This window comes from Pelodiscus sinensis, chromosome 2 (assembly GCF_052426305.1).
Source record: "Pelodiscus sinensis isolate ZL-2025 chromosome 2, ASM5242630v1, whole genome shotgun sequence".
NCBI classification, from domain to species: domain Eukaryota; kingdom Metazoa; phylum Chordata; order Testudines; family Trionychidae; genus Pelodiscus; species Pelodiscus sinensis.
In genome coordinates this window covers 257,089,644-257,113,892 of record NC_143053.1, presented here as the reverse complement: position 1 = coordinate 257,113,892, position 24,249 = coordinate 257,089,644, and the positions used below count along the sequence as shown (strand labels likewise).

At 52.6% G+C, this 24,249-nt stretch overlaps 2 protein-coding genes across 6 annotated transcripts in view; one reads left to right on the top strand and one right to left on the bottom strand.

Annotated features, from left to right (window-relative positions):
* Positions 1 to 2,921, bottom strand: part of TMIE (transmembrane inner ear) — a 40,416-nt gene extending 37,495 nt beyond the window's left edge. For both annotated transcript variants that reach the window (XR_012902146.2, XM_014576869.4), the window contains exon 1: positions 2,402 to 2,921. Coding sequence is in view for 1 of the 2 variants with exons in the window: in XM_014576869.4 (XP_014432355.3) it covers positions 2,402 to 2,653 (252 nt within the window). In the remaining variant the exon portion in view is untranslated. The remainder of the gene's footprint in view (positions 1 to 2,401) is intronic.
* An 11,189-nt stretch (positions 2,922 to 14,110) lies between these two features.
* Positions 14,111 to 24,249, top strand: part of ALS2CL (ALS2 C-terminal like) — an 83,824-nt gene continuing 73,685 nt past the window's right edge. Inside the window, exons 1-2 of one of the 4 annotated variants that reach the window (XM_075922969.2) lie at positions 14,111 to 14,625; positions 15,307 to 15,444. The gene's annotated coding sequence lies outside the window, so the exon portion shown is untranslated. Of the gene's footprint in view, positions 14,630 to 15,229; positions 15,445 to 24,249 lie in introns of all 4 variants that reach the window. The other 3 variants (XM_075922971.2, XM_075922970.2, XM_075922972.2) reach the window with 3 other exon arrangements.

Here is a 24,249-nt window from a genome sequence, read left to right as displayed (position 1 = left end):
TTTGAAATAAGATGTTTTGAAGCATTTCCAAAGTAATCATGCCATGTAGATGTAGCCTAGAATCTTCGTTGTTTTTCCAGACACAGACTAACACGACCTCCCCGCTGAGGTTTTCCACTGGTCAATGAGCCTCTCTGCCCTGGTCTACACTGGGGATGTTAAAGGACTAGTTGACAAGTCGACTATCAGATAAACAAATGCTTATCAGATAGTTAGTCAACTAGTCAATTCCTCCCACCCTCCTACCCCCCACCCCCCCACTTGCTGCCTCTGAAATGCCGCACGGAGCCCGGGATCAGCTGGGGAATCCCCAGCTGACCCCGGCTCCATATGGCATTCCAAAGCGGCAGTGATGCATGGAGCCCGGGGTCAGTGGGGGACTCAGAGTCCCCCGCTGACCCCAGGCTCCATGCTGCACTGCCGCTTTGAAATGCACAAGACCCCCCCACTGGGGATTCTTGTACATTTCAAAGCTGACACCTGCATGCAGCCCAGAGTCAGCAGGACTTCCCCCTGGCCCTGGGCTGCACGCAGAGTTCCTACTGGGGCTCTTGTACATTTCAAAGGAGGAATGCAGACGTGCCTATCAACTAGTCGAGTAGTTGATGGAAATTCCATCGACTACTCAACTAGTCAATTAACCGTTACTTAACATCCTTAGTCTACACTAGGGCTTTATTTTGAAATAACCTCCCGTCGGTCGAATTTCTAAGTGGAACGTCCACTACCCAGCCTGGTTATTTTGAAATCTGTACTCCTGCTTTCCTCGGGGAATCACACTAATAGTTATTTCGAAATAGCGTTAGCGCGGGCTCTTAGATGCCAATGCTTCTAAGTCTGAGGTAGCGCGTTCACATGAACAGAGCCAGCCTTGGACTTATTTCGAGGCGCCCCCATAGTGGGGACACACGAGTTCCATTTTGTTATTTCAGGAGTTATTATTACAAATGTAGGTATTTCGAAATAGTTTCCTAGTGTGGACATGCCCTCTGTGACCACACCACAGAGCCAGCATTACAGCCTCCCCAGTGTGGACCTTAGCTCTTGTAGGTCACTCAGAGGTTCCTCGTTCAGACTCTGGTGGAGCGGGTGGCATATCCACCAGAGAAACAGGCTTGTTTTGCCCACCAGGGACTCTTAAGATTGGGAGGCTGTTGGCACAGACTAGCCAGCGGTGACTGAGAACGGCTAGGCTGGCGGCAGTTATTTTAAGGTTGTCCATTAGGGCAGGACACGCTGTTCCCAACCAACGGTCAGTGATCTCCACGGCTTCCCCGTTGGTAGGCGTGAGCAGTGACTTTTCCTCGGCGTGTTCTCCTCCCCCTCCAGCTGTGTTTGGGGTGGCCTACAGCAGTGGTACGAGTACCCTGAGGGGAGCTCGAGAGAAGTCTAGGAGGTGCGTCAACACAACTGAAATTTGGAGAAAATGGAATTTTTGTTTTAAGTTTTACAGCGTTTTATTACGTTTGTACCTTTTACACCCAAAAATGCCATTGCCTGCCCGGTTACGATTAAGTTGTTTAAACAAATGTGTTGCAATGGTAGAAAAAAATTCTGTGTGTCTGAAAACTGTAGGTACTGGGTGTACTTATAATATTTTTAAAGGGGGTAGTTATCATATGTTTTTAAAGGGGGTACTTTATAAAAAAAAAAAAGGTTGAGAAACACTGGCCGAGAGGATGAGGAGTTGCCCACAGGGAGCTCTCAGGGCTGTCTGCCCAGGTGAACACCTGGCCAGCAGGAGGCGCTGTGAGCAACCTGAGCTGGATGCAAGGGGAGGCCAGGCTGCAGGGCCTATCAGAGAGCCATGGGGCGGCTGCCAGAGCCTCAGAGGCTCTGGAGTGGGGGATTATCCCCTGCCCCTGGGGTGGAAAGAAGCAAATAAGCTGGGGGGTGAATAGTGAAGGGCTCAGAGGGGGGCGACTCAGCTGGCTCCAGAGAAGAGCAAGTGGCCATTCTTAGGGAAAGGGGGAGAGGAAGGCTTGGCTGGGGCCAGTGGGGAGAGAGAGGGTGAAATTGTGTGGGGCGCTGAAGGAAAAGAGGAGAGGATGCCGTGGAGGGAGAGAGAAGGATGGATACAGAAAGATGCTCTTAGCTGCGTCCCTTTGGATGCCCGAGAGGGACTCAGGCAAATCAGGGGTGACCAAGACAGTCAGTTGTAACCTTTCACCACTGGCAAGAGGCTGGTAACTCTTCGTTGACTGTTGGCCACCTTAAATGTACAGCCGTGCCTCTAGCACAGGCCTGCGCCTCAGCCAAGCCCGCCTCGAACTCCTCAGCGCTACCTTAAATCCTCCACGCTGGTCCTCCCTGGGTAACATGTAAGGAGAGCCAGAAACCTGCCACCTGCACCGTCGGACACCCCCCACCCCATCCCCGAGGAGAGGGGCCCCTCTCGTACCTCGATTAACTGGCTCATGGCAGCTCGGGAGTAAGACAGCAGGAAGGCAGAGCCCCTGCGCCAGCAGAGGGGATGCAGCGCCCACGCCATCTTATTTCCTCCGCCTGTCTCTCCCCGGCCTGCTCTGTGGACTGGAGGGGTGATTGATAGCCAGCAGCGCCTCTGGAAGAAGTGGCTATGCGCAGTTCTATTCCGCCCGGGGCTGCCTTGCTTTCCAGGCCAGCAGACGCAGAGCCGGCCCGGGGGAGTCATGAATTAATTAGATCGGTGTCACTTACAGGATGCTTTGGGCGGTGGTGCTTGGAGCTCCAAATTGGCCAGCAAGGTGGCGACCGGCGGCCAGCCCCCACTGCCTGAAGAGGATAGCTATTTGTAGATTTTTGCCCCTGCTTCCGAACAGCTGACGGCTGATTCCAGCGCCCCTGCCTTGTTTTCTCCCGCCTGCTTGTTAGAATGTCTTTTTGCTGAAGCAGACGGGCAGCACGCCAAGCTGTGTGTAAGCCGGACTGTCGCTAGCTAATTCAGGCAGCATCTTTCATTCCCAAAGGCGTTGCCGCTGTACGTTGGCAGGTCACATCTGATCTCAAGCCCACGCTTGGCTGAAAGTGGTTTGAACTAAGCTGGGAAAAGATCCGTATTCTGGACTCAGGCTGCGTCTACACTGCAGAGCGAAAAGCGATGCTGGGTCCATGGAACGCGTCCGCATTTTCAGACCGTTTCCAAAAAAACGGACTTGTTATTTCGGCATTCCTGTATTCCTCTTTGTGGCTTCATCTACACTGCAGGGTTTCGGCACAAGAAGCCTTTTGCAGAAGAGATCTTCCACAAAAATGCCTTGCGCAAAAGCGCATCCACATCTCAAAGCACATGGCAAAAGCAATGTGCTTTTGTGCAAGAGAGCATTCACATTGCATGGAGGCTGTTGCGCAAGAAAGCTCTGATTTCCTGTGCTTTTGCTGATAGGGGTTTCTTGTGCAAAACCCCTCCGGAGCATCCACCCCTGCCTTTTTGAGCAAGAGCTGTAGCACAAAAAGAAGTTATTCCTTGTGGGGAGAGGAATAACTCTACTGGCAAAAGGCCTCTGTTCTGATGATTTACTTGCACAAAAACACACTTAAGGTGTGGATGATTCGTGGGATGATCCTGGTCAGCTCTCAGCCAGCCTGGTTCTCACATCCAGCTGAAGGGGTTGTTTGTGTTTTTCATGTTCACGTTTCCTTCATGGTTTGAAGTGTCTTTCGGGGTGGGGCAGGATTTCTCTTTCATGATTTATTTTGGGGGAGACATTCCAGTTGGAGGGGTACGATTTTCCCCCTGTGGATTTTCTTAAATCTTTACTTCTCTCCTTTTTTCTTTCCCCACCTCTCCTTCCTGGCCAATCAGCTTCCAAGAGGGGGCAGTGGAAAGACGGACGGGGGTGGGGGGAGAAATTGTGCTTCCAAAGAAAAGACAGGGAAGGGAATCAGTAATCGAAGAAAGAGCCGTTTCCAACACGATCTCGATAAAGTTTTCTCTCCCGGACCAAGGCAGAAGAAAGGCGGCTTTTCTGCTACCAGATGGATCGTTTGGAAAATCGTTTCCTGCCCATGTCCGGCCACTTAGGACAGTTGGAGGGACCGGGCCCCATGGGGGATGAAGAGGAGTAGGGGGCGTGGCCTCATGGTGAGGGGCAGGGCTAAAGCCCAGCTCATAGAGACCCACAGGAAGGGGTTGCCCCACCCTGAGCCTGGGTGGAAAAGGCACAGAGTGGTGCCACAAGGAGGCCAGGGCATGAACTCCTCCAATCTGGTTCTTGCCACCTCACAGCACTTGGTGTGGCTCAGTTTCCCCCGTTGTGCAATACGGTTAACAGCTCTGCCCTGCCTCACGGAGGAGGAGGGTGGCTAATTCCAGTCAGAGCCCCTCGCAGTCTGTGTACTGCAGCAGTGCAGTTGAATAACTCATATAGAGGTGACCACGGGGTGGCTTTGTAAAGGGCCCAAGGGATTTAGACACCAACCCCCCACTGACTTTTGCTCTGAGCCTCTTTTTTAGACCCAGTTGCTTTGGGGCTGCTCTAAAGCCCATGTATAGCACAGGTGATGGGGCTGGACAGGCATTGAACCTGGCCGTGGGTCTCCACAGGGCTCTGCCGGTTCTCCCACCTAACAATTCCCCGTTACACGGACCAGTCCCCTCGCTCCCACTCCCACGCTGCTTTGCACTTTCCCACTTGGCATCCGAGAAGGGTCAGACCCTGGCAGCCCCTGAGAGCAGCGGAGCCGGGAACAGAGATACAGCAACACCCCCAGGAGGGGAGACTCCAGGGTCACAAAATTCAGAACCTGCCTTGTGCATTTCATATCCCAATGGTACAACCCGGCCCGGCCCAGCAGGTAACCCCAGCTCGGGTGTGTCTGCTCCGTGATCCCCCCCCTCACCCCCCCCCCCCCCCGTGCACTAGGGGGAACCCAGCTGCTGGGCCAAGCAGAGGGGATCCTGCAGGGCAGGGACACGCTGCCCCCTGCTGGCTGCCCCCATCTAGTCCCATTCAATGGCAGGCCATTGACCCTAGCGGCAGCATGCAGATGGGTTTTAAAAGACTCTAAAATGGGGATGGCCACAAGCTGGCAGAGCTGGGAAAGATCCCAGCAGAGAGAACCCCCCTGCCCACCCCTGGTTCTCCATCACCTTCCCCATCCCCTCTCCCTCACTCTGTCCATTTACACTAGATCCCCACCACCCTGGCAGCAGAAACGGGCTCTAAAGGAGATGGCCAGGCCACCCCCCCGCCCCCAATTCCCTCTGAGCTCAGACACTCCTGGCCAGTGTGGAGCTGGGGGGGGGAAGGCGCATCAGCCCTGCTCCCCCAGCCCCTGAATAATGGGATGTATCTAGAGGGCAGTGCACCGTGGCCTTCTCTGCTGCCCAGGGCCAACATGGGAACCTGGCATAAGGCAGAGCAGCCCTGAGGCTGCTCTACTGGTAGCAGGAGCCAGGCAAAACCCAGCCTAGCCCCAGATTTCAGGGAGCAGAGCCTTAATGGTGGGGGAGTTAGTGGCCGGGGAGGGTTAATGGCTGAGGTGGGAGGGTTAGTGGCTGGGGAGGGTTAATGGCTGAGATGGGGGTGTTAGTGGCTGGGGCAGAGGTGGGAGGGTTAGTGGCCAGGGAGGGTTAATGGCTGAGGTGGGAGGGTTAGTGGCCGGGGAGGGTTAATGGCTGAGGTGGGGGGGATTAGTGGCTGGGGAGGGTTAATGGCTGAGGTGGGAGGGTTAGTGGCCGGAGCGGGTTAATGGTTGAGGTGGGGGGTTAGTGGCCGGGAGGGGTTAATGGTTGAGGTGGGGGGTTAGTGGCCGGGGAGGGTTAATGGCTGAGGTGGGGAGGTTAGTGGCTGGGGAGGGTTAATGGCTGAGGTGGGGAGGTTAGTGGCTGGGGAGGGTTAATGGCTGAGGTGGGGAGGTTAGTGCCCGGGGGGGTTAATGGCTGAGGTGGGGGGGTTAGTGGCTGGGGAGGGTTAATGGCTGAGGCGGGGGGGTTAGTGCCCGGGGAGGTTAATGCCTGAGGTGGGGAGGTTAGTGGCTGGGGAGGGTTAATGGCTGAGGCGGGGGGGTTAGTGGCTGGGGAGGGTTAATGGCTGAGGTGGGGAGGTTAGTGGCTGGGGAGGGTTAATGGCTGAGATGGGGGGGTTAGTGCCCGGGGGGGTTAATGGCTGAGGTGGGGGGGTTAGTGGCCGGGGGGCGTTAATGGCTGAGGTGGGAGGGTTAGTGGCTGGGGAGGGTTAATGGCTGAGGTGGGAGGGTTAGTGGCTGGGGAGGGTTAATGGCTGAGGTGGGAGGGTTAGTGGCTGGGGAGGGTTAATGGCTGAGGTGGGGGGGTTAGTGGCTGGGGAGGGTTAATGGCTGAGGTGGGGAGGTTAGTGGCTGGGGAGGGTTAATGGCTGAGGTGGGAGGGTTAGTGGCTGGGGAGGGTTAATGGCTGAGGTGGGGGGGTTAGTGGCTGGGGAGGGTTAATGGCTGAGGTGGGGAGGTTAGTGGCTGGGGAGGGTTAATGGCTGAGGTGGGGGGTTAGTGGCTGGGGAGGGTTAATGGCTGAGGTTGGGGGGGAAGGGTTAGTGGCCGGGGAGGGTTAATGGCTGAGGTGGGGAGGTTAGTGGCTGGGGAGGGTTAATGGCTGAGGTGGGGAGGTTAGTGGCTGGGGAGGGTTAATGGCTGAGGTGGGGGGGTTAGTGGCCAGGGAGGGTTAATGGCTGAGGCGGGGGGGTTAGTGCCCGGGGAGGTTAATGGCTGAGGTGGGGAGGTTAGTGGCTGGGGAGGGTTAATGGCTGAGGTGGGGAGGTTAGTGGCTGGGGAGGGTTAATGGCTGAGGCGGGGGGGGTTAGTGGCTGGGGAGGGTTAATGGCTGAGATGGGGGTGTTAGTGGCTGGGGCTGAGGTGGGAGGGTTAGTGGCCAGGGAGGGTTAATGGCTGAGGTGGGGAGGTTAGTGCCCGGGGAGGTTAATGGCTGAGGTGGGGAGGTTAGTGGCTGGGGAGGGTTAATGGCTGAGGTGGGGAGGTTAGTGCCCGGGGGGGTTAATGGCTGAGGTGGGAGGGTTAGTGGCCGGGGGCGTTAATGGCTGAGGTGGGGAGGTTAGTGGCTGGGGAGGGTTAATGGCTGAGGTGGGGGGGTTAGTGGCTGGGGAGGGTTAATGGCTGAGGTGGGGAGGTTAGTGGCTGGGGAGGGTTAATGGTTGAGGTGGGGGGGTTAGTGGCTGGGGAGGGTTAATGGCTGAGATGGGGGTGTTAGTGGCTGGGGCTGAGGTGGGAGGGTTAGTCGCCGGGGAGGGTTAATGGTTGAGGTGGGGGGGTTAGTGGCTGGGGAGGGTTAATGGCTGAGATGGGGGTGTTAGTGGCTGGGGCTGAGGTGGGAGGGTTAGTGGCTGGGGAGGGTTAATGGCTGAGGCGGGGGGGGGGGTAGTGCCCGGGGGGCGTTAATGGCTGAGGTGGGGAGGTTAGTGACTGGGGAGGGTTAATGGCTGAGGTGGGGGTGTTAGTGGCTGGAGCTGAGGTGGGAGGGTTAGTCGCCGGGGAAGGTTAATGGCTGAAGTGGGAGGGTTAGTGGCCGGGGAGGGTTAATGGTTGAGGTGGGGGGGTTAGTGGCTGGGGAGGGTTAATGGCTGAGATGGGGGTGTTAGTGGCTGGGGCTGAGGTGGGAGGGTTAGTGGCCAGGGAGGGTTAATGGCTGAGGTGGGGGGGTTAGTGCCCGGGGGGGGTAATGGCTGAGGTGGGGGGGTTAGTGGCCAGGGAGGGTTAATGGCTGAGGTGGGGGGGTTAGTGCCCGGGGGGGGTAATGGCTGAGGTGGGGGGGTTAGTGGCCAGGGAGGGTTAATGGCTGAGGCGGGGGGGTTAGTGCCCGGGGAGGTTAATGGCTGAGATGGGGGGGTTAGTGGCTGGGGAGGGTTAATGGCTGAGGTGGGGGGGTTAGTGCCCGGGGGGGGTAATGGCTGAGGTGGGGGCGTTAGTGGCCGGGGGGGTTAATGGCTGAGGTGGGGGGGTTAGTGCCCGGGGGGGGTAATGGCTGAGGTGGGGGCGTTAGTGGCCGGGGGGGTTAATGGCTGAGGTGGGGGGGTTAGTGGCCAGGGGGGGTAATGGCTGAGGTGGGGGCGTTAGTGGCCAGGGGGGGTTAATGGCTGAGGTGGGGGTGTTAGTGGCCAGGTGTCATTTCTCATAGCTGCCGCACTCACGTCTCCGTGGGTTCTAGCCAAGTGGGTGACGGCGCAGTTGCATTACAGAGGTCCCTGATTCTAGATCAAGCACAACAGGAAATATTTCCATATATTCGGGTGTGTTTTAAAAAAAATCTAGACACACTGGTCTGCCCGTGTCTGCGCTAGTGATTGATCGATGGCGCTGGGAGCAGTGGAGGAAGGAAATCGTTAAGTGGGGGGGCAGCTTCCGTGGCCCCCCAGGCAAGGTGTGTGTTTGGGGGGTGGCTCTATGTCTGGGGAGGTGCCTCAGGTGGAAGGGGTTTGGCCGTCCAGAGCAAGGGGCTGCCCTCAAACCTCCCCTCAGCCCTCACAGCCATGCGGAGCAAGAAGAGCGGCACTCCGGCAGCCACTTAAAAGGCCAGGGGCTCTGGCTGGCACCACAGTAGCAACAGCAGGGAGCCTTCTGAATCATTGGACCCTGAGGCAACTACCGTCTTTGAGCCTCTTCCTCCCCCGTCCGCGGGCCTGCACTGAATGTAATATGAGAGAAAGCCAGAAATACCCACTCCCTTGCTGCCAGCCACATTGGTGCTTAGGATGTGCCCAGTGCAGCAGACAGCAGTGTGGTTAGCATCCGAGGAAGTGCATGCTGGGAGTGTTGGAGTCAAGCCCTGGGCTGGGAAGGGGGGTGGGAAATTTTCTGGAGCGGCGTTTCCTGCCTTACCAGGAGGAGACACGAGGTGGCAGTGACGAGGCAGGAAATAAAACAGCAAAAGTGCAGTCGCGGCCCAAGGTGGCTCACTTCCCCCGCTCCCCCCTGGATTTTAGGAACCCTTAAGGTGTAAGAACTTTATTATTCCTAACAGTCTCCGCTAGACTCCAATCTGTTGGAATAAAATGGTCCTGCTGTATCTTTGTCAAACGTAACATACTCTACTTCAAGAGACAAACGTCTCAGACACTTCGCCAAAGGATCAATGCCCACAAAACAGATATCAGACAGGATCAAAAAGAAAAAACAGTTTCTTGCCATTTCAACCAGAAAGGACATTGTCTCAACGACTTGATTACCTGCATCCTGCTTCAAAGGCTTTTTAAGACTTCACTTGAAAGAGAATCCTCTGAACTGCCATTCATGCTTAAATTCGACACTTTACACTCAAGTCTGAATAAAGACGCTAATTATCTTACCCATTACAAAGATAGCTTCCCTAATTATCACCTCTAATATCATTTGCTCACAGACATTTACCTCCCTCCCCAACCCCCTTCTGTTCTGAAATTTGAATTGTCCTTTTCATATGTGTTCATTTTTTTAATTGTATCCTTTGGTATATATGGTTGTGACAATTTTCTTCCACAATTTGATCTGAGGAAGTGGGTCTAGCCCACGAAAGCTCATCACCTAATAAACCATCTTGTTAGTCTTTAAAGTGCTACATAGTCCTGTTTTTTGTTTCCGCTATACCAGACTAACACGGCTACATTTCTATCACTATTCTACTTCACCCAGGTATAGCTGGCATAGAACACTAGAACTGGAAGGGACCTCGAGAGGTCATCGAGTCCAGCCCCCTGCCCTCACGGCAGGACCGAGCACCGTCTAGATCATCCCTGACAGGTGTCTGTCCAACCTGCTCTTAAATATCTCCAGTGACGGAGATTCCACAACCCCCCTAGGCAATTTATTCCAGGGTTCCACTACCCTGATAGGTAGGAAGTTTTTCCTAATATCCAACCGTAATCCTACCTTGCTGCAGTTTAAGCCCATTGCTTCTTGTCCTAAACCAGTGACTGCGCCTAGAACATAATCCAGGTTTTTCACATCCCAGGGCTGTGCTTTAGCCACTAGGCCTCAGTGCTAGTGTCTTGGTTGCTACACAGAAGAGTGGTTATTTTCACTCATTTCTTTCCCCCCTCTCCCTCAGCAATGGACTCGTGAGACTGATGTTCACCAAAGTAATTTCCAAACATAACAAACTCGGGGGTTGATTTGCAGGGGTCTCATGGGCTCCACTCTTCCTCGGTACTGCTCAATTAGCTCTGCTGAAGAACATATCCTTAAGAGTCTTAAAAATATTGCTGGGAAAGTGACGGTGGGCATGCAAGGTGCTGTACAAAATTTGTATGAGAGGGACTACTCCTGCAAAATCCACATCCGGACTACTTTCACTTTCGAAAAACCCACTTTCGAAGAAGTGATCGGAAGACGATATGCAAATTCGTGCTGAATTTGCATATCCCCTTTCGAAAAAAAAAAACCCCTGTAGTCTAGACGTACCCTCAGAGACCCATGGGTCCGCTATGAGGAGCACCTATTAGTGTGGGCAGAATGTTCTGAGTGAAGCCACAGAGAGTACTCAAACTTGCTGTCATCTCTTGAATCTGGTGTAACCCCTTGGTGAAAAACCAAAGGGAATGCCCTTCGTCTCGCCGGGCAGGGAAACGGAATTCTCTTTTCTCAGAGCACCAAAAATCCTGCCTCCACGGGGGGGGGGGGGGGGGGGAGGCTGAGAGCTTGGCAGTCCATGAGGTGAGCAACATGGGACCCCTGTCTTCTTCCTAGGTGGGAAGCCCACGAGCTAGGATAACACTGACAGGAAGAACTGAACCTGGGACCTCTGGAGCTTAGCGCATGCACCCCTATAGCTTGAGCCAAAAGCCAGCAGGTGCTCAGCTAAGGCTGTGGAGCAGTCACGTTCTTGCTCTCTCTGTGAGTGGTCTTGGTGTCACTCCATAGGACAGGGCACCCCACCCAGTAGAGTAGGTGTGTGGGTTACACTAACAGAGCCTTACATGGGGTTCCACTGCAACAGAATAGTCTGTGCCAGCAAGAGGCAACCTAAGCTAGTGCATGGGCCCTACAAGCAGCCCTCCTTCATCTCAGTGGGCTGCAAGATCACCCTAACCAAGCTAATCTTCCAGGATAGGGTAGCACTGTTCACTACACTCACATACCTAGAATTTGCAGATGGATTCATAGCAGCACTCTGCTGTGTGCAATCTGCACATGTAACTTCCACCAGGCAGATTTGAACCTAGAACCTCAGGATCTTAGTGTAGGAGCTTTCACTACCTGAGCCATAAAGCCAGCTGGCTCTCAGTTTAAGCTGTCGAGTTCCCTTGCTCTCACCTCTTGTTGTACGTGGTCTAAGTGCCACTGCACGGGACAGTGAACCACACTAGACGTGTGGGTTACTCACAAGGCGCACGTCATGTGCCCTTGCTTTACATACGTGTCCCTTTAGTAATATCGATGGGGAAAAACCGACACGGACAGAAACCGGCGGAATCTGTCAGCCCTGTGCACGGACAGCAGTAAACAAAATATCTGGAGGACCACACATGGAACCCCAGTGGGATGCAGGTGTCCCTCGGGCCACAGGTTGCTCACCTCTGTTCTATGCACAATGTTTCGGTTTTTGACGCTTTTGTTCTCTGCTGTTTGTTCCGTTGGCGATCTTCCAACCAGCTCCGCCAGGTACCGGATAATATCTCACAGCTGAGCACATAAGGATTAAGCAACGATTTAAATGCCATCAGGGGAAAATGAGGAAGTTGGGACCAGAGCCAAGTCCCTCCTTTGCTGCAGATAGCCTTGGAACGATCTGATTGTTACCGGCAAATGTCGGTTTCACCGTACCCACCTTGAGAAAACATCGCCATTGAGGAGGGCAATTTAATGACAGACAACGTAATAGAAATGCTGCTGGGAACTGATTATTTTGGCTATTCAATTTGTGTGTTTTGACATGCAATGTTGACATTGGCCGGGTCTACACTACAAGGGAAGGTCGAATCAAGATACACAACACTAGCTACATTAATTATGTAGTTGGAGTCAACGTACCTTGTTTCTAGTCTGCCCACCATCCCCACAATGGGAAACTGATGGGAGCAAATGTTCTCTTCAGCTTCTCTTATTCCTCACAGGAGCAGGAGTACCAAATATCATTGAGGACTCCCTCTGAGTTTGATTTAGCGAGTCTTAACTAGACTCGTTAAATCAAACTCCGGAATATCGATCGTGACAGCATCATTCTTCCGTTTTGTGAAGAGATGGACATTATGTTTTAATGGGTATAAAGCTTTAACTTTGTGACCATCACAATCTTCTGTCAGGAGTTATTGTCTGACCCCATAAAACACAGGAAAATCTCACATTGCTTGCCGGTTGATTGGGGTATAAATAGCAGAATTGGCAGCTGTGTCCATACAGTTGTATGTTACCTGCCTCCCTTACTTCTGCCCGCTGCTGGCAGAAGTATTATCTTCAGAGCTGGGTGCCAGCTGCTGCCTCATTCTTGCCCTTCCCAGTGCTGAAAACTGTAGAGGAGTCAGAGTGGCAATACTGTGACCCCTCACCTGCAATAGGCCCTTATGGGTCAGGACCCCTAGTCTGAGAAATGCTATGAGCTGATGGGGTAAAAGTACACAGAAAGATCAGATGACATAGTCTACTACTCTTTTTTTCAAGGCTGCAAATCTGGTAGTCCCCTACTTATCTTATCTTGCAACCGTGAAGTGTGAAATTGGTAGACTTTTTTCAAACGTTGATATTCATTGAAATAATAAACAAATTCTGCCCAGCCTGGCTGCATGTGTGAGGGCAAGTCATTTATCCCAGTGTTTCTCAACCTTTTTTTATAAATTATCCCCCTTTAAAAAAATCGGAAGTACCCCTAATTCCTACAGTTTTCACATACACAAAATTTGTTTCTACCATTGCAACACATTTGTTTAAACAACTTAATCGTAGCCAGGTGGATGATGACATTTTTGGGTGTAAAAAATAAAAAATAATAAAGTGCTGTAAAACGTACAACCAAAATTCAGTTTTTTTCCAAATTTCGATTGTGTCGATGTACCCCCCAGTCTTCTCTGGAGTACTTTTAAGGGTATTTGTACCACTGGTTGAGAAACACTGATTTTGCCTGTTTGTGCTTTGGTGGTAGTGGGGATAAGTGCTTTGCTTTCTCTCCCGGATGCTGTGAGAAGGAAGGCGGAAGAACTCATGTACTGGAAGCAGGGGGAGATAAAGATGCTACCTGGACCAGTGTCGGCCCACTTTGAGAAGGCTGCTAACGAGCCGCTCTGGCTTGTTTATCTAAAGCAAGGATGGGAAAGATGCAGCCCAGGGGCCGGATCCGGCCACCTAACACTTTGATCTGGCCCGCGGACGGCATCTGGCTGCTTTCTATTTATATCCTGCTGCCTGTGCCACTGAATTTCCAGGCCGTGGCTCATGCACCAAGATTCTTTTAAAATGTCTCACGGTCGTGGTGCGACCCTGGCTGGGGCCGGAACCATGAGCCCTTGAAATATCCACAGCCACCCTGAGCGGCTGCCAGGCAAGATGGTAGCAGCGGGGCCAGGAGCCGGGAGCCCTTGGCTGTGTTTTTAATTCAAAGCCTCCAACCCAGCGGTTCCCAACCTTTTCCAGATGGGGATCCATTCTGACAATTCAGGAAGACTTGATGACCCAAGGCAATTCAAAAACGGGGGGAAGAAGGGGGTAGAGTCACCTGGGGAGACACTTGGCGACCTTTTTGAAATGTAATGGCGACCCATATTTGGGTCCTGACCCATAGGTTGGGAAACCCTGCTCCAGCCCCAGATAAATCTGGGGGGAAGCTAGTGCCCAGCCCCACCCCTCTGGCCCCTTCTAGGGGTGGAGCCAGCCTGTGACCAGGTACCAAAATCCATTAAGTGCCCCCCCCCAGGAAAATTATTGCCCACCCCCTGACTTACAGGCTCAGGAGCCACGGAGCCACACTGGCTCCCATTGGCTGCAAACGGCAAACCGCAGCCAATAGGAGCCGCGAGGCACACTGACCGAGACAGGCAGAAATAAATGGCAATCCCCAAATTAAAATGCAAGAGAGGCGCGTTGACAAACAAAGGCAGGATGTGCCCCAGCGTCGGATTCACCCTAGAATGCGCCCACGGAAGGAGAAGGTGCGAGGTCGCTGCTCGTCTTCGTCAGGCAAATTCTGACCCCGCCAGGCTGTCGATACACCGCAGAGACCGTTTCCTTCCCTAACGATCCCCAGAGGCATGATATGATCTCTGCCGGAACCGTGTGGGTTCAGAATCACTTCCCTGTCGAATGATCCAGAGCCCCCGAACGCCGCGTCCTGCAGCGACGCTTCCCTTTGAAATCCCCTCGAAGCAGAGTTGCTTGGCTAAGCAGTGAGGTGGCGCCCAGCCGAGCTCTGGCGGCCTGCCAGCGGTTTCCATGTTAGCCAGGAATGTTGTGCTGTGCTCTCTGGGAGAGGCCGGGGACGGCCGGGGGGAGCCAATAAAGCAGCTGAAACAGCCGGCGCTGTGCAGGGCAGCTTCTGTCAACAACTTCTTTCTCCGCCCACGTGGAGCCCCGGCTGACAGCCCGTGGCTGGGTGAGGGACGCGTCTCGCTCCCTTGCAGCCAGCAGGACTCGCACGGAGGAGAAAACCGAGCTGGGCCGCCGTGGGAGGCAGATTTTGGGAAGCGGTGTGGATTGTCCCGGGAGGGAGCTACCGTTCTGGGTCGCTTCCGTGGCCCACGGTTTCCTCCCAGCGCTGTGAGTGAGTAGATAGTTACTCTAAGTCGGCGTGGGGAACCTAAGGCCTCGGGGCTGCCCCTGGCTTGCCAGGATCCGGCCCCCCAGGCGTGGGGCTCTCCCTCAGCATCGAGGAGCCTGGGCCGGTGCACCAACCCCTCCCTGTCACCCCCACCCCCCACCTCAGGGTGGGAGCACACAAAATCGACAGGCTCTGGTGCGAATGTGGGGAGGGTCTTTCTCCTTTTCCATCGGGGGCCTCCTCCGTAAGGGCTGGTTTGGTTTTGTGGGGGGGGGGGGGTTTCTTCCTTACTTGTGTGCGACCCCCCAACTGATTTTTCTGTGGGTCAGCGGCTCACGACCCAAAAATGGTTCCCCACTCCTGCTCTAAGAAACAGCACAAGACGGGGCATTGGGCACAGACCCTGCTCTGTCAGCCTGGCTGAAGCCTCGAGGAAATTCGTCTCTGTTAGAGGCTTTTTTTTGCCCAGTTACAAAACGGGGGCGCTACTGGGTGGAGGTGAAACCCAGCCATGTGGCAAACACCCTTCAATATCCTCACAGGGCAGCAGGAGTGTAGTACTTCATAACAATCTTCTCAAGTGCCACCTTCTTGGCCTTGCAGGGTATATCTGGTGACGTCTATGACCCCGCCATAAATAATGCAGCGCCTCACAGTCCCTCATGGCTTCTGTCTTCCAGACTCCCTGGACAGTAAGGAACTGCTACGCCCATTTTGCAGAAGGGGGCGTTGGAGGGGAAACTGAGGCATGATGGTCAACATCTCACAGGAAGTTGGCGGCGTTGCCAAGAACACACCACTTGTCTTCTAAGTCCCAGGTTAGTGTCTTACCCACTAGTCCATCTATCACACCTTCATTCACAAAATCCTAAAATGGAAGAGACCTCAGGAGTCATCGAGTCCAACCCCCTGCTCAAAACAGGACCAGCCCCAACTCAATCATCCCAGCCAGGGCTTTATCAAGGCGGGACTTCAAAACCTCTAGGGATGGAGATTCCACCCCCTCCCTAGGTAACCCATCCCAGGGCTTCCCCACCCGCCTAGTGAAAGAGTTTTTCCTAATATCCAACCTAGACCTCCCCCACTGTAACTTGAGACCATTGCTCCTCGTTCTGCCTTCTGCCCCCACTGAGAACAGCCTCTCTCCATCTTCTTTGGTACCCCCCTTCAGGTAGTTGCAGGCTGCTCTCAAATCCCCCCTCACTCTGTTCTTCTGCAGACTAAACAAGCCCAAATCCCTCAGCCTCTCCTCGTAGGTCATGTGCTCCAGCCCCCTCATCATTTTGGTTGCCCTCCGTTGGACCCTCTCCAATATGTCCACATCCTTTCCGTGGGGAGAGAGGAGGCAGAACTGGATGCAGATGTGGAGAGGAGGCAGAACTGGATGCAGTACTCCAGATGTGGCCTCCCCAGTGCCAAATAAATACCAGTAACTAACCCTCCGCTCATTGCCTTACTGAATTCTGCCTGACACAAGGCAGGGGAACCAGCAGGAGGAGGGGAGCAGGGAGGGGCATGCAACATCGACTCGTGCTGAGGCAGACATGGACCAAGCTTTGTTGCTCCTGTGAGTCCCGGTCCACCTCCCTTGTGCCTCTGCCGCCCGCTAGTTAGCTAGTCGCCTAGTCCCTTGTATTTCCTGCTTTCTCCCAGGCGGCCAGTGTGCACAGGGGCACCAACACTGCAAATGGCCCCTCGGTACCTCTAATCGCCTTAAACTCTCACCTCTGCTGAGATGCAAACCTGGCTCACTCCCCAGGTGATGCACTGAGACGTCTGCTCACTGTCCAAAAAAACTTGAGGGCCTCACTTATCTCACCCCGATCCGTTTGCTTCAGACACCTAAATTGGAATCTCGTTGGGGCAGGGTCCTTCTTAGGAGCCACTAGGTGGCCCTGAAGATTCTGTCCTCGCTTGCTACAGCACCCCCTGGTGGCAGCCACAGGGACTCCTGGGAACCTGCAAAGAGTTCATGTTCATTCCAGTTCGAAAAGCTGACCTTGGAGGAATGGGCTCAGGGGGTGGAAGCAAGTTGCTATACTTTCCACTATCTTAAGGGCTGGTATACAGGGCCCTGGTCAGGTCTTCTCTGTGGCTTCTGGAGGTCGGACAGGAAGCGGTGGCCTTAGTCTGCCGCGTGGGAGATATTGTTGAAATATGAGGAAACGTTCTAACTCCAAGGCTGCGTCTAGACTGGCACGATTTTGCACAAATACTTTTAACGGAAAAGTTTTTTCATTAAAAGCATCCGTGCCAGTGTAGATGGCGTCTTGCGCAAGAAAGCTCCAATGGCCATTTTAGCCATCGGGCTTTCTTGTGCAAGAAATTAACTTGGCTGTCTACACTGGCCCTCTTGTGCAAGAATACTTGCACAAGAGGGCTTATCCCTGAGTGGGAGCGTCGGAGTATTTGTGCAAGAACCACTGATTTTGTACAGTACAAAATCAGTGTTCTTGAACAAATACTCACGGCCAGTGTAGACAGGCAGCAAGATCTTGCCAGTCTAGACGCAGCCCAAGGGTGTTTCCACTCTGGAGTGGGCTTCCTGGCAGGCGGTGAAATCCCCATCTTTGGAAATTTCTCAGAATAGGTTTTATACCGGTCCGGGTGGTCTCGGTGTACTTGGTCCTACCGCACTGTGGGAAGACCGGATTTGCTGACTTCGCAATGTCCCATCCCCAGATGCTTCTGGTTCCATGATGACTCCCTTGCATGGGAGGTGGGGTGGGGAATAAACAGCCTTTACCCCAAAGCCAGAATTTGCAGCTGCTAAGGGAAAACAGGGAATGTCTCTGGATTCCTGAATGTAGTCCTAGTTTGCCAATACCCGGGACAACCACAAAAAACATCATTAGGATGCTTTGCATCCCTCATGCCTGTAGGGTCTGGTCCACTAGCGGATGAATACTGCTATTTATTAGAGATGCTCCTTTAATTAGCATAGTCCTGGCCTGAAGAGCTAATAATCCAATGAAGTAGCATCTAGAGGCCCTAAATGAGATCAGAGACCCACTGTGCATGAGACAATCTCATAGTAAGGTGGTCACCAAGCGGCTTGGAGAAGGGCCCTGAGATGAAATGGCTTACCCACTCGCATAACTGGTTGGTGGTAGAGTCGGGAATAGAACCGACATCTCCAGGGTGAGCTCCATGACCTCTTTCTCCATGACCTCTTTCGCCCAGAGATGGAGAACCGTTTTTTGGACGGTAGGAGCTGGTGACCCATAGAGGTGGCCCCGGACTGAGGAGAAAGACACTCCCCACATTTCCCTTGCATACTAGAGCCTGAGGGGCCCCGGGCGAATAGATTTTGTGCACTCCAGCCCCATGGTGGGGTGGCAGGGAGCTTGATCTGCCACAAGGGATATCTTGTGGGGTTGGATCCAGGCAAGCCAGGGATCTCATCTGGCCTCCAGGCCTGAGCTTCCCCATCCCTGGTCTAGTCCAACGATGGACAACCTTGCCTGGTGAGTGGGCCACATGAGTGCCCCTCCTCCATCTCGTGGGCTGCCAGCTTGTGCTCAACAAGATGGCCTCCCATGACAGGGTAGTTTTTCTAACTGCTTTCGCCCACCTAGAATTTGTGGGGGGTGGGGCTGACTGAACCATAGCCACGCTTTGATTGGATGCAGAGGGAGTGTGTGCCTTTCACCGTCAGTGTTGTGTGCAATCCGCGCGCACCACATTCTCACGTGGCCTCGTGTTACGAGCGTGTCACCGTAGTCGTACTGGTAAGGAAAAAACTCTACATGGCTGAAAACCGGCGGAATCTGGCCACGCTGGCCGTGGGCAACAGGAAACAAAATGTCGCCTGGGCCATGTATAGAACCTGGATGGGCTGCCTGCGGCCCACAGGATTTGTGTTGCTCACCGCTGCTCTGGTCCATGCTGATTGCCAATGTTTAGGCTTTGAACCATGTAGACAACGTGTGCAAAATGTCACCCACCATCACTTGACAGTGAAGAGTGAGGGGGGATTTGAGAGCAGCCTTCAACTTCCTAAAGGGGGGTTCCAAAGAGGATGGAGAGAGGCTGTTCCCATGAGTGGCAGATGGCAGAACGAGGAGCAATGGACTCATGTTGCAGAGGGGAAGGTCTAGGTGGGATATTAGGAAAAACTATTTCCCTAGGCAGGTGGGGAAGCCCTGGAATGGGTTCCCTAGGGAGGGGATGGAATCTGCAACCCTAGAATAGTGATAGAAATGTAGCCGTGTTAGTCTGGTGTAGCTGGAACAAAAAACAGGACAATGTAGCACTTTAAGACTAACAAGATGGTTTATTAGATGATGAGCTTTCGTGGGCCAGACCCACTTCCTCAGATCAAGTAGTGGAAGAAAACTGTCACAACCATATATACCAAAGGATACAATTAAAAAAATGAACACATATGAAAAGGACAAATCACATTTCAGAACAGAAGGGGGATGGGGGAGCGGGGAAGGTAAGCATGAATGACAGTTCAGAGGATTCTCTTTCAAGTGTGGTCTGAAAAGGTCTTTGAAGCAAGATGCAGGTAATCAAGTCATTGAGACATGCTTAAATTCGACACTTTACACTTAGGTTTAAACAAAGACATTAATTATCTTACCCATTACAAAGATGGCTTCCCCAATTATCACCTCTAATATCATTAGCTCACAGACATTTACCTCCCCCCCATTCCCCTTCTGTTCTGAAATTTGATTTGTCCTTTTCTTATGTGTTCATTTTTTTAATTGTATCCTTTGGTATATATAGTTGTGACAATTTTCTTCCACTATTTGATCTGAGGAAGTGGGTCTGGCCCACGAAAGCTCATCACCTAATAAACCATCTTGTTAGTCTTTAAAGTGCTACATAGTCCTGTATTTTGCATCCCTAGAGGTTTTGAAGTCCCAGTTTGACAAAGCCCTGGCTGGGATGATTGAGTTGGGGTTGGTCCTGCTTTGGGCAGGGGGCTGGACTTGATGATTCCTAAGTTCTCTTCCAGCCCTGGGATTCTAGGAGTCTATGACAGTTCCAAAACCCTGATCTCCAGAGCTGGGCGGGGAAACTGTTTTCCTTACATGAGAACTCTTGAGCTGACAAACAAATCAATAAATCTCGATCCAAATGGGGATGGACGATCAATTTCAAACTCCCCATGAACTGAAAAAAACCCAAACTTTTGGCTCAAGGCAACTGAAACCTTCTGTTCAGATGCTGACCTTTTCAACTTCACTAGAAACGGCTTTAAATATCAGGGTGGAAGTGGGTCGTATCCAGGATATGGAGCTTCTAGTTTTGAAATTGTTGGTGGGAAGTGTGGATGATTAATCAGAACCAGCCCTTTCTGGAAACAGCCTTGGCTTTGATCAACTGACATCTTTGGATGGAAAATGTCTTGTCAAAAAAATCTCTTGGTGAGTTCCCCTGAATCTCTACCCCTGTTATTCAGTCTGGCCAAAGGTCACAAGAAAAGTCTCTTGACAGCAATATAAGTATCATTACGTAGAGCAGATCCTCAGAGAACTTCAGGCAACTGTCCAGAACTCAAAGGCCTCGTCTTTGCTTGCTGCACCGGAAATTGATCTTCTGGTGTTTGATTTAGCGGGTCTAGTTAAGACCCGCTAAATCGAACACAGAGGGTGGATCCGGTTGGTGTCAGTACTCCTAACAGTTGTGAGGAGTATGGGAAGCCAACAGGAGCATTTTGCTCCCCTTGGCTTCTCTTTGTGAAGATGGCACCAAGCTCGGCCTAAGTAAAGAAGACTCCAGCTATGTATTTTTCCCACCTTCACTTCTGAAGTCTCCACGTGGTCACCATGCCCTGGGAGCAGTGAACTCGCGCCCCCGAGCTCAATCTCCTCCTGTTCCTGTTTGATTTCTGACACAGGTTGAACTTCTCTAGTCCAGAACTCTCTCATCCAGAAACATCCATGGTCCGGCATGATGTGAGTTGGGCAGATGTCCACTTCCCATGGGTGTGACCAAATTTCCCGCGGTCCCATAAAGTTTGTTTACAGCTCCCAGTCCTGGCTCTCAGCGTTCTGGGCTGTTATTTAGTGCTAATTTACCCCTAAATGTCCTCTCACAGCCCAGTAAGCAGTGGAAGGGTTGGTCACACTGCTAGACAATATTGACCTCCTGTGGTCTGAAAATTGTCTCGTTCAGAACCGGGCAGGTCCCAAGGGTGCCAGACTAGAGAGGATCCACCTAGAGCACTTTTCAAGCTCTTTCTTCCAAAGGGGCTTTCAGAACAACCACAGCTGGGCCTTTCTATATAGCCAGCCCTCAGCTTTGGGTTCCTTCACTTGAATCCCTCTGGTCAAGAGAGGGTCTGTCTAAAAGAGACAAAATGGTACTCAGCCAGGCACGATGGACTTGGATGAAGCAGGAATTATGAGGCGAGGCTCTCGGGTCTCTGTTCTGATCAGACTCGGTGATTCTAATGGTTCCATCCGGCCTTTGGTAAGTACAAGACCATGTAGATTTTAGCCTTGTGTTCACAGAATCATAGAGCTGGAAGAGACCTCAGGAGTCATCAAGTCCAGCCCCCTGCCCAAGGCAGGACCAACCCCAACTCAATCATCCCAGCCAGGGCTTGGTCAAGGCGGGACTTCAAAACCTCTAGGGATGGAGATTCCACCCCCTCCCTAGGGAACCCATCCCAGTGCTTCCCCACCCACCTAGGGAAATAGTTTTTCCTAATATCCAACCTAGACCTCCCCCACTGCAACTTGAGACCATTGCTCCTCATTCTGCCACTTCCCACAACTCAGAACAGCCTCTTTCCATCCTCTTTGGAACCTCCCTTCAAGAAGTTGAAGGCTGCTCTCAAATCCCCCCTCACTCTTCTCTTCTGCAGACTAAATAAGCCCAAATCCCTCAGCCTCTCCTCGTAGGTCATGTGCTCCAGCCCCCTCATCATTTTGGTTGCCCTCTGCCGGACCCTCTCCAATGCATCCACGTCACTTCTGTAGGTCCATGGCAAGGGCTCGCAATCTTTTTGTTTGAGCTACCCTAACAGTGTTACGAAAATGTGTCAGCTTGCGCTTCCACCCTCCCTCAGCTAGTTCCCAGCCATAGCTCTATGGCCGTGGTCACCAACCAGTAGATCGCGATCTACCGGTAGATCTCAGAGGCTCTAAGAGTAGCTCTTGAGCCCTCTCTGAACTGTGCGCCTGCACAGTACATTTACATTAGATTTCCTCATTTGAGGAGCAGCCACTCACTGAGCAACAGCACAGGTGAGTAGCTGTGAGGAATGGTGGGAATTTTTTTTTAAAGTAGCAGTATAAGGAGTGGGGATAGCAAGTGATGGAGAGGAGAATAGAGAGGGCGGGGCTTCAAGGAAGGGGCGGGGTGGTAGATCTTGGCTTGGTCTGTCATTTAAAAAGTGATCTTGGGTGTAAAAAGGTTGGAGACCACTGCTCTATGGTGTTCCTGGGTCTCCTGGCTCCCACGATTGAGCCCCGGCAGGTATGGGTTACACCGACCAGGCAGGGTTCATAATCTGACACAGCAATGACCTTGCTCCTTCCTCTTCCCCAAATACATGGATGTCAGTGACTCACACCATCCCCGCACCCGCCCCTTTCTTCAGAAGCATTCTGGCAGGAAGAGTGGCTGATGCAGTGCTACCGGTATTGAGGAGGGAGGAGGGTTTGGAGGAAGCTGGGGGAGAAGGCGTCTCAGTTTCGTGACCTGAGCTGCCACTTTGTGAATGAGCCAAATTAATCCTGTGCACTATGTGTGTGTCAGGGAGGGGTTGGGGGTGCTGGTTCTGCACAGCTCCAAACCTCGGCCTTTCCCTGACGCACCGATTTACGGCTTAAGGGAGTGGTTCTCCAACTGTGGTCCCTGGACCACGAGTGGTCCATAAGAATTCAGGCTGTCTACAGATAGTTCCCTCTAAGGCATGTACCTGGGTGGTGGCACATGAGAAAACGAAGGGCTGCCCACCTAATTAGTAGCTGGCAGATGTGGCTCCACTAATCAGGTACCTGGACCCTCATATGCCAAGTGAGATGACGGCCTTAGGGGGAGTAAGTGGGAGGCGGAAGTGGGGTGAGAAGGTGGAAATAGGAGGCAGGTGGGGAGGCATTGGGGTGAAACCAGTGTTCCCATAGCACAAGGACTAGGGGCCACCAAACGAAATGAATAGGCAGCAGGTTTCAAACAAACAAAAGGAAGGTTTTCTGTTCACAGTCAACCTGTGGAACTCCTTGCCAGAGGAAGTTGTGAAAACCAGGACTTTAACAGGGTTCAAAAAGAACTAGATAATTTCATGGGGGTTAGGCCTATCAATTCTTATTAGTCAGGATGGGTAAGAATGGTGTCCCTAGCCTCTGTTTGTCAGAGGCTGGAAATGGGTGACAGGAAAGGGATCACTTGATGATTCCCTGTTCTGTTCACTCCCTCTGGGGCATCTGGCATTGGCCACTGTTGGAAGAGGATACTGACCTAGACGGACCTTGGGTCTGACCCAGTCTGGCCATTCATAGGTTTTTATGAGAAGAGACGGGTGGAGGAATTTGAAAGTGCAGGGCTGCGGTGGCCAGAGAAAGAGGTGACTTTCTCCAGTTGTGGTGGGGAGCAGACCCTACTGATAGTAAAATATGAGTTGCAGAACAAAAAAAGCATGAAGTCCTATCATGGTTTTTCCACATAGCGCTTCCGTACAAGCACTTTCCGATCATTAGCTAATGAGCAAACGGCATTTGGAAAGCTCATTAAGTGTTCCTCAGCAATTTTCCAGTGATTTGTTAAAAAAAAAAAAAAAAGTTTGAGAACCACTGCCTTCAGGCCTTCTTGGAAATCAATACATCACCCGTCAACCCAAACTCAAACAACAGATTATTCCTGTTAAGGGAGCTGGTCTGCCGCTGTCCCTGGATTGTCTGCAAATTGCTCTGTCCGGTGCTGACTCAGCACAGCCCCTTCCAGTCACCCTGACCTCTCCCCTGGGGCAGGAAAGAACAGGTCCCTACCGAAGAGAGGAACTTCAACTGTAAACAACTTCCTTAACAAAGCACCAACTAGGTGGAGGGGGGGAGGATTAACTCCATCATTACCGAAAACGTTCTTCAGGAAAGTAGGGCCATATCCAGAGCTGCTGGGGTAACGTCGAGAGGTGGAATTGAACCGGCGACCTCCGGAGCTTAGTGCAAGCAGTAAAAAGCAGACTCATTCTTTGCTCTGTAAGGGGTCTCCATGTCACTAGATGGAACAGTGACCCACACCGCTCAGGTGTGTGGGTTACACAGGCTTGGACTATGGGGCTGTTTAATTGTGGTGTGGACACTTGGACCCCAGCTGGAATTTGGGCTCTAGTGTCATAGAATCACAAGGTTGGCAGAGACCTCAGGAGTCATCGTGTCCAGCCCCCTGTCCAAAGCAGGACCAACCCCAACGCAATCATCCCAGCCAGGGCTTGGTCAAGTCGGGACTTCAACACCTCTAAGGATGGAGATTCCACCCCCTCCCTAGGGAACCCATCCCAGATCTTGCCAGGTGAGAAGGTCACAGAGCTCCTGTTTCAGCCCCATCCTCATGTCTTTTGCCTACACTGCAAGGAACCGGCCCTTCGCCTGGCCCTGCCCAGACGCTGGGCTGTAAGTGCAGCCCAGACAAACCCAGAGCATCACAGCCAAATGCAAATG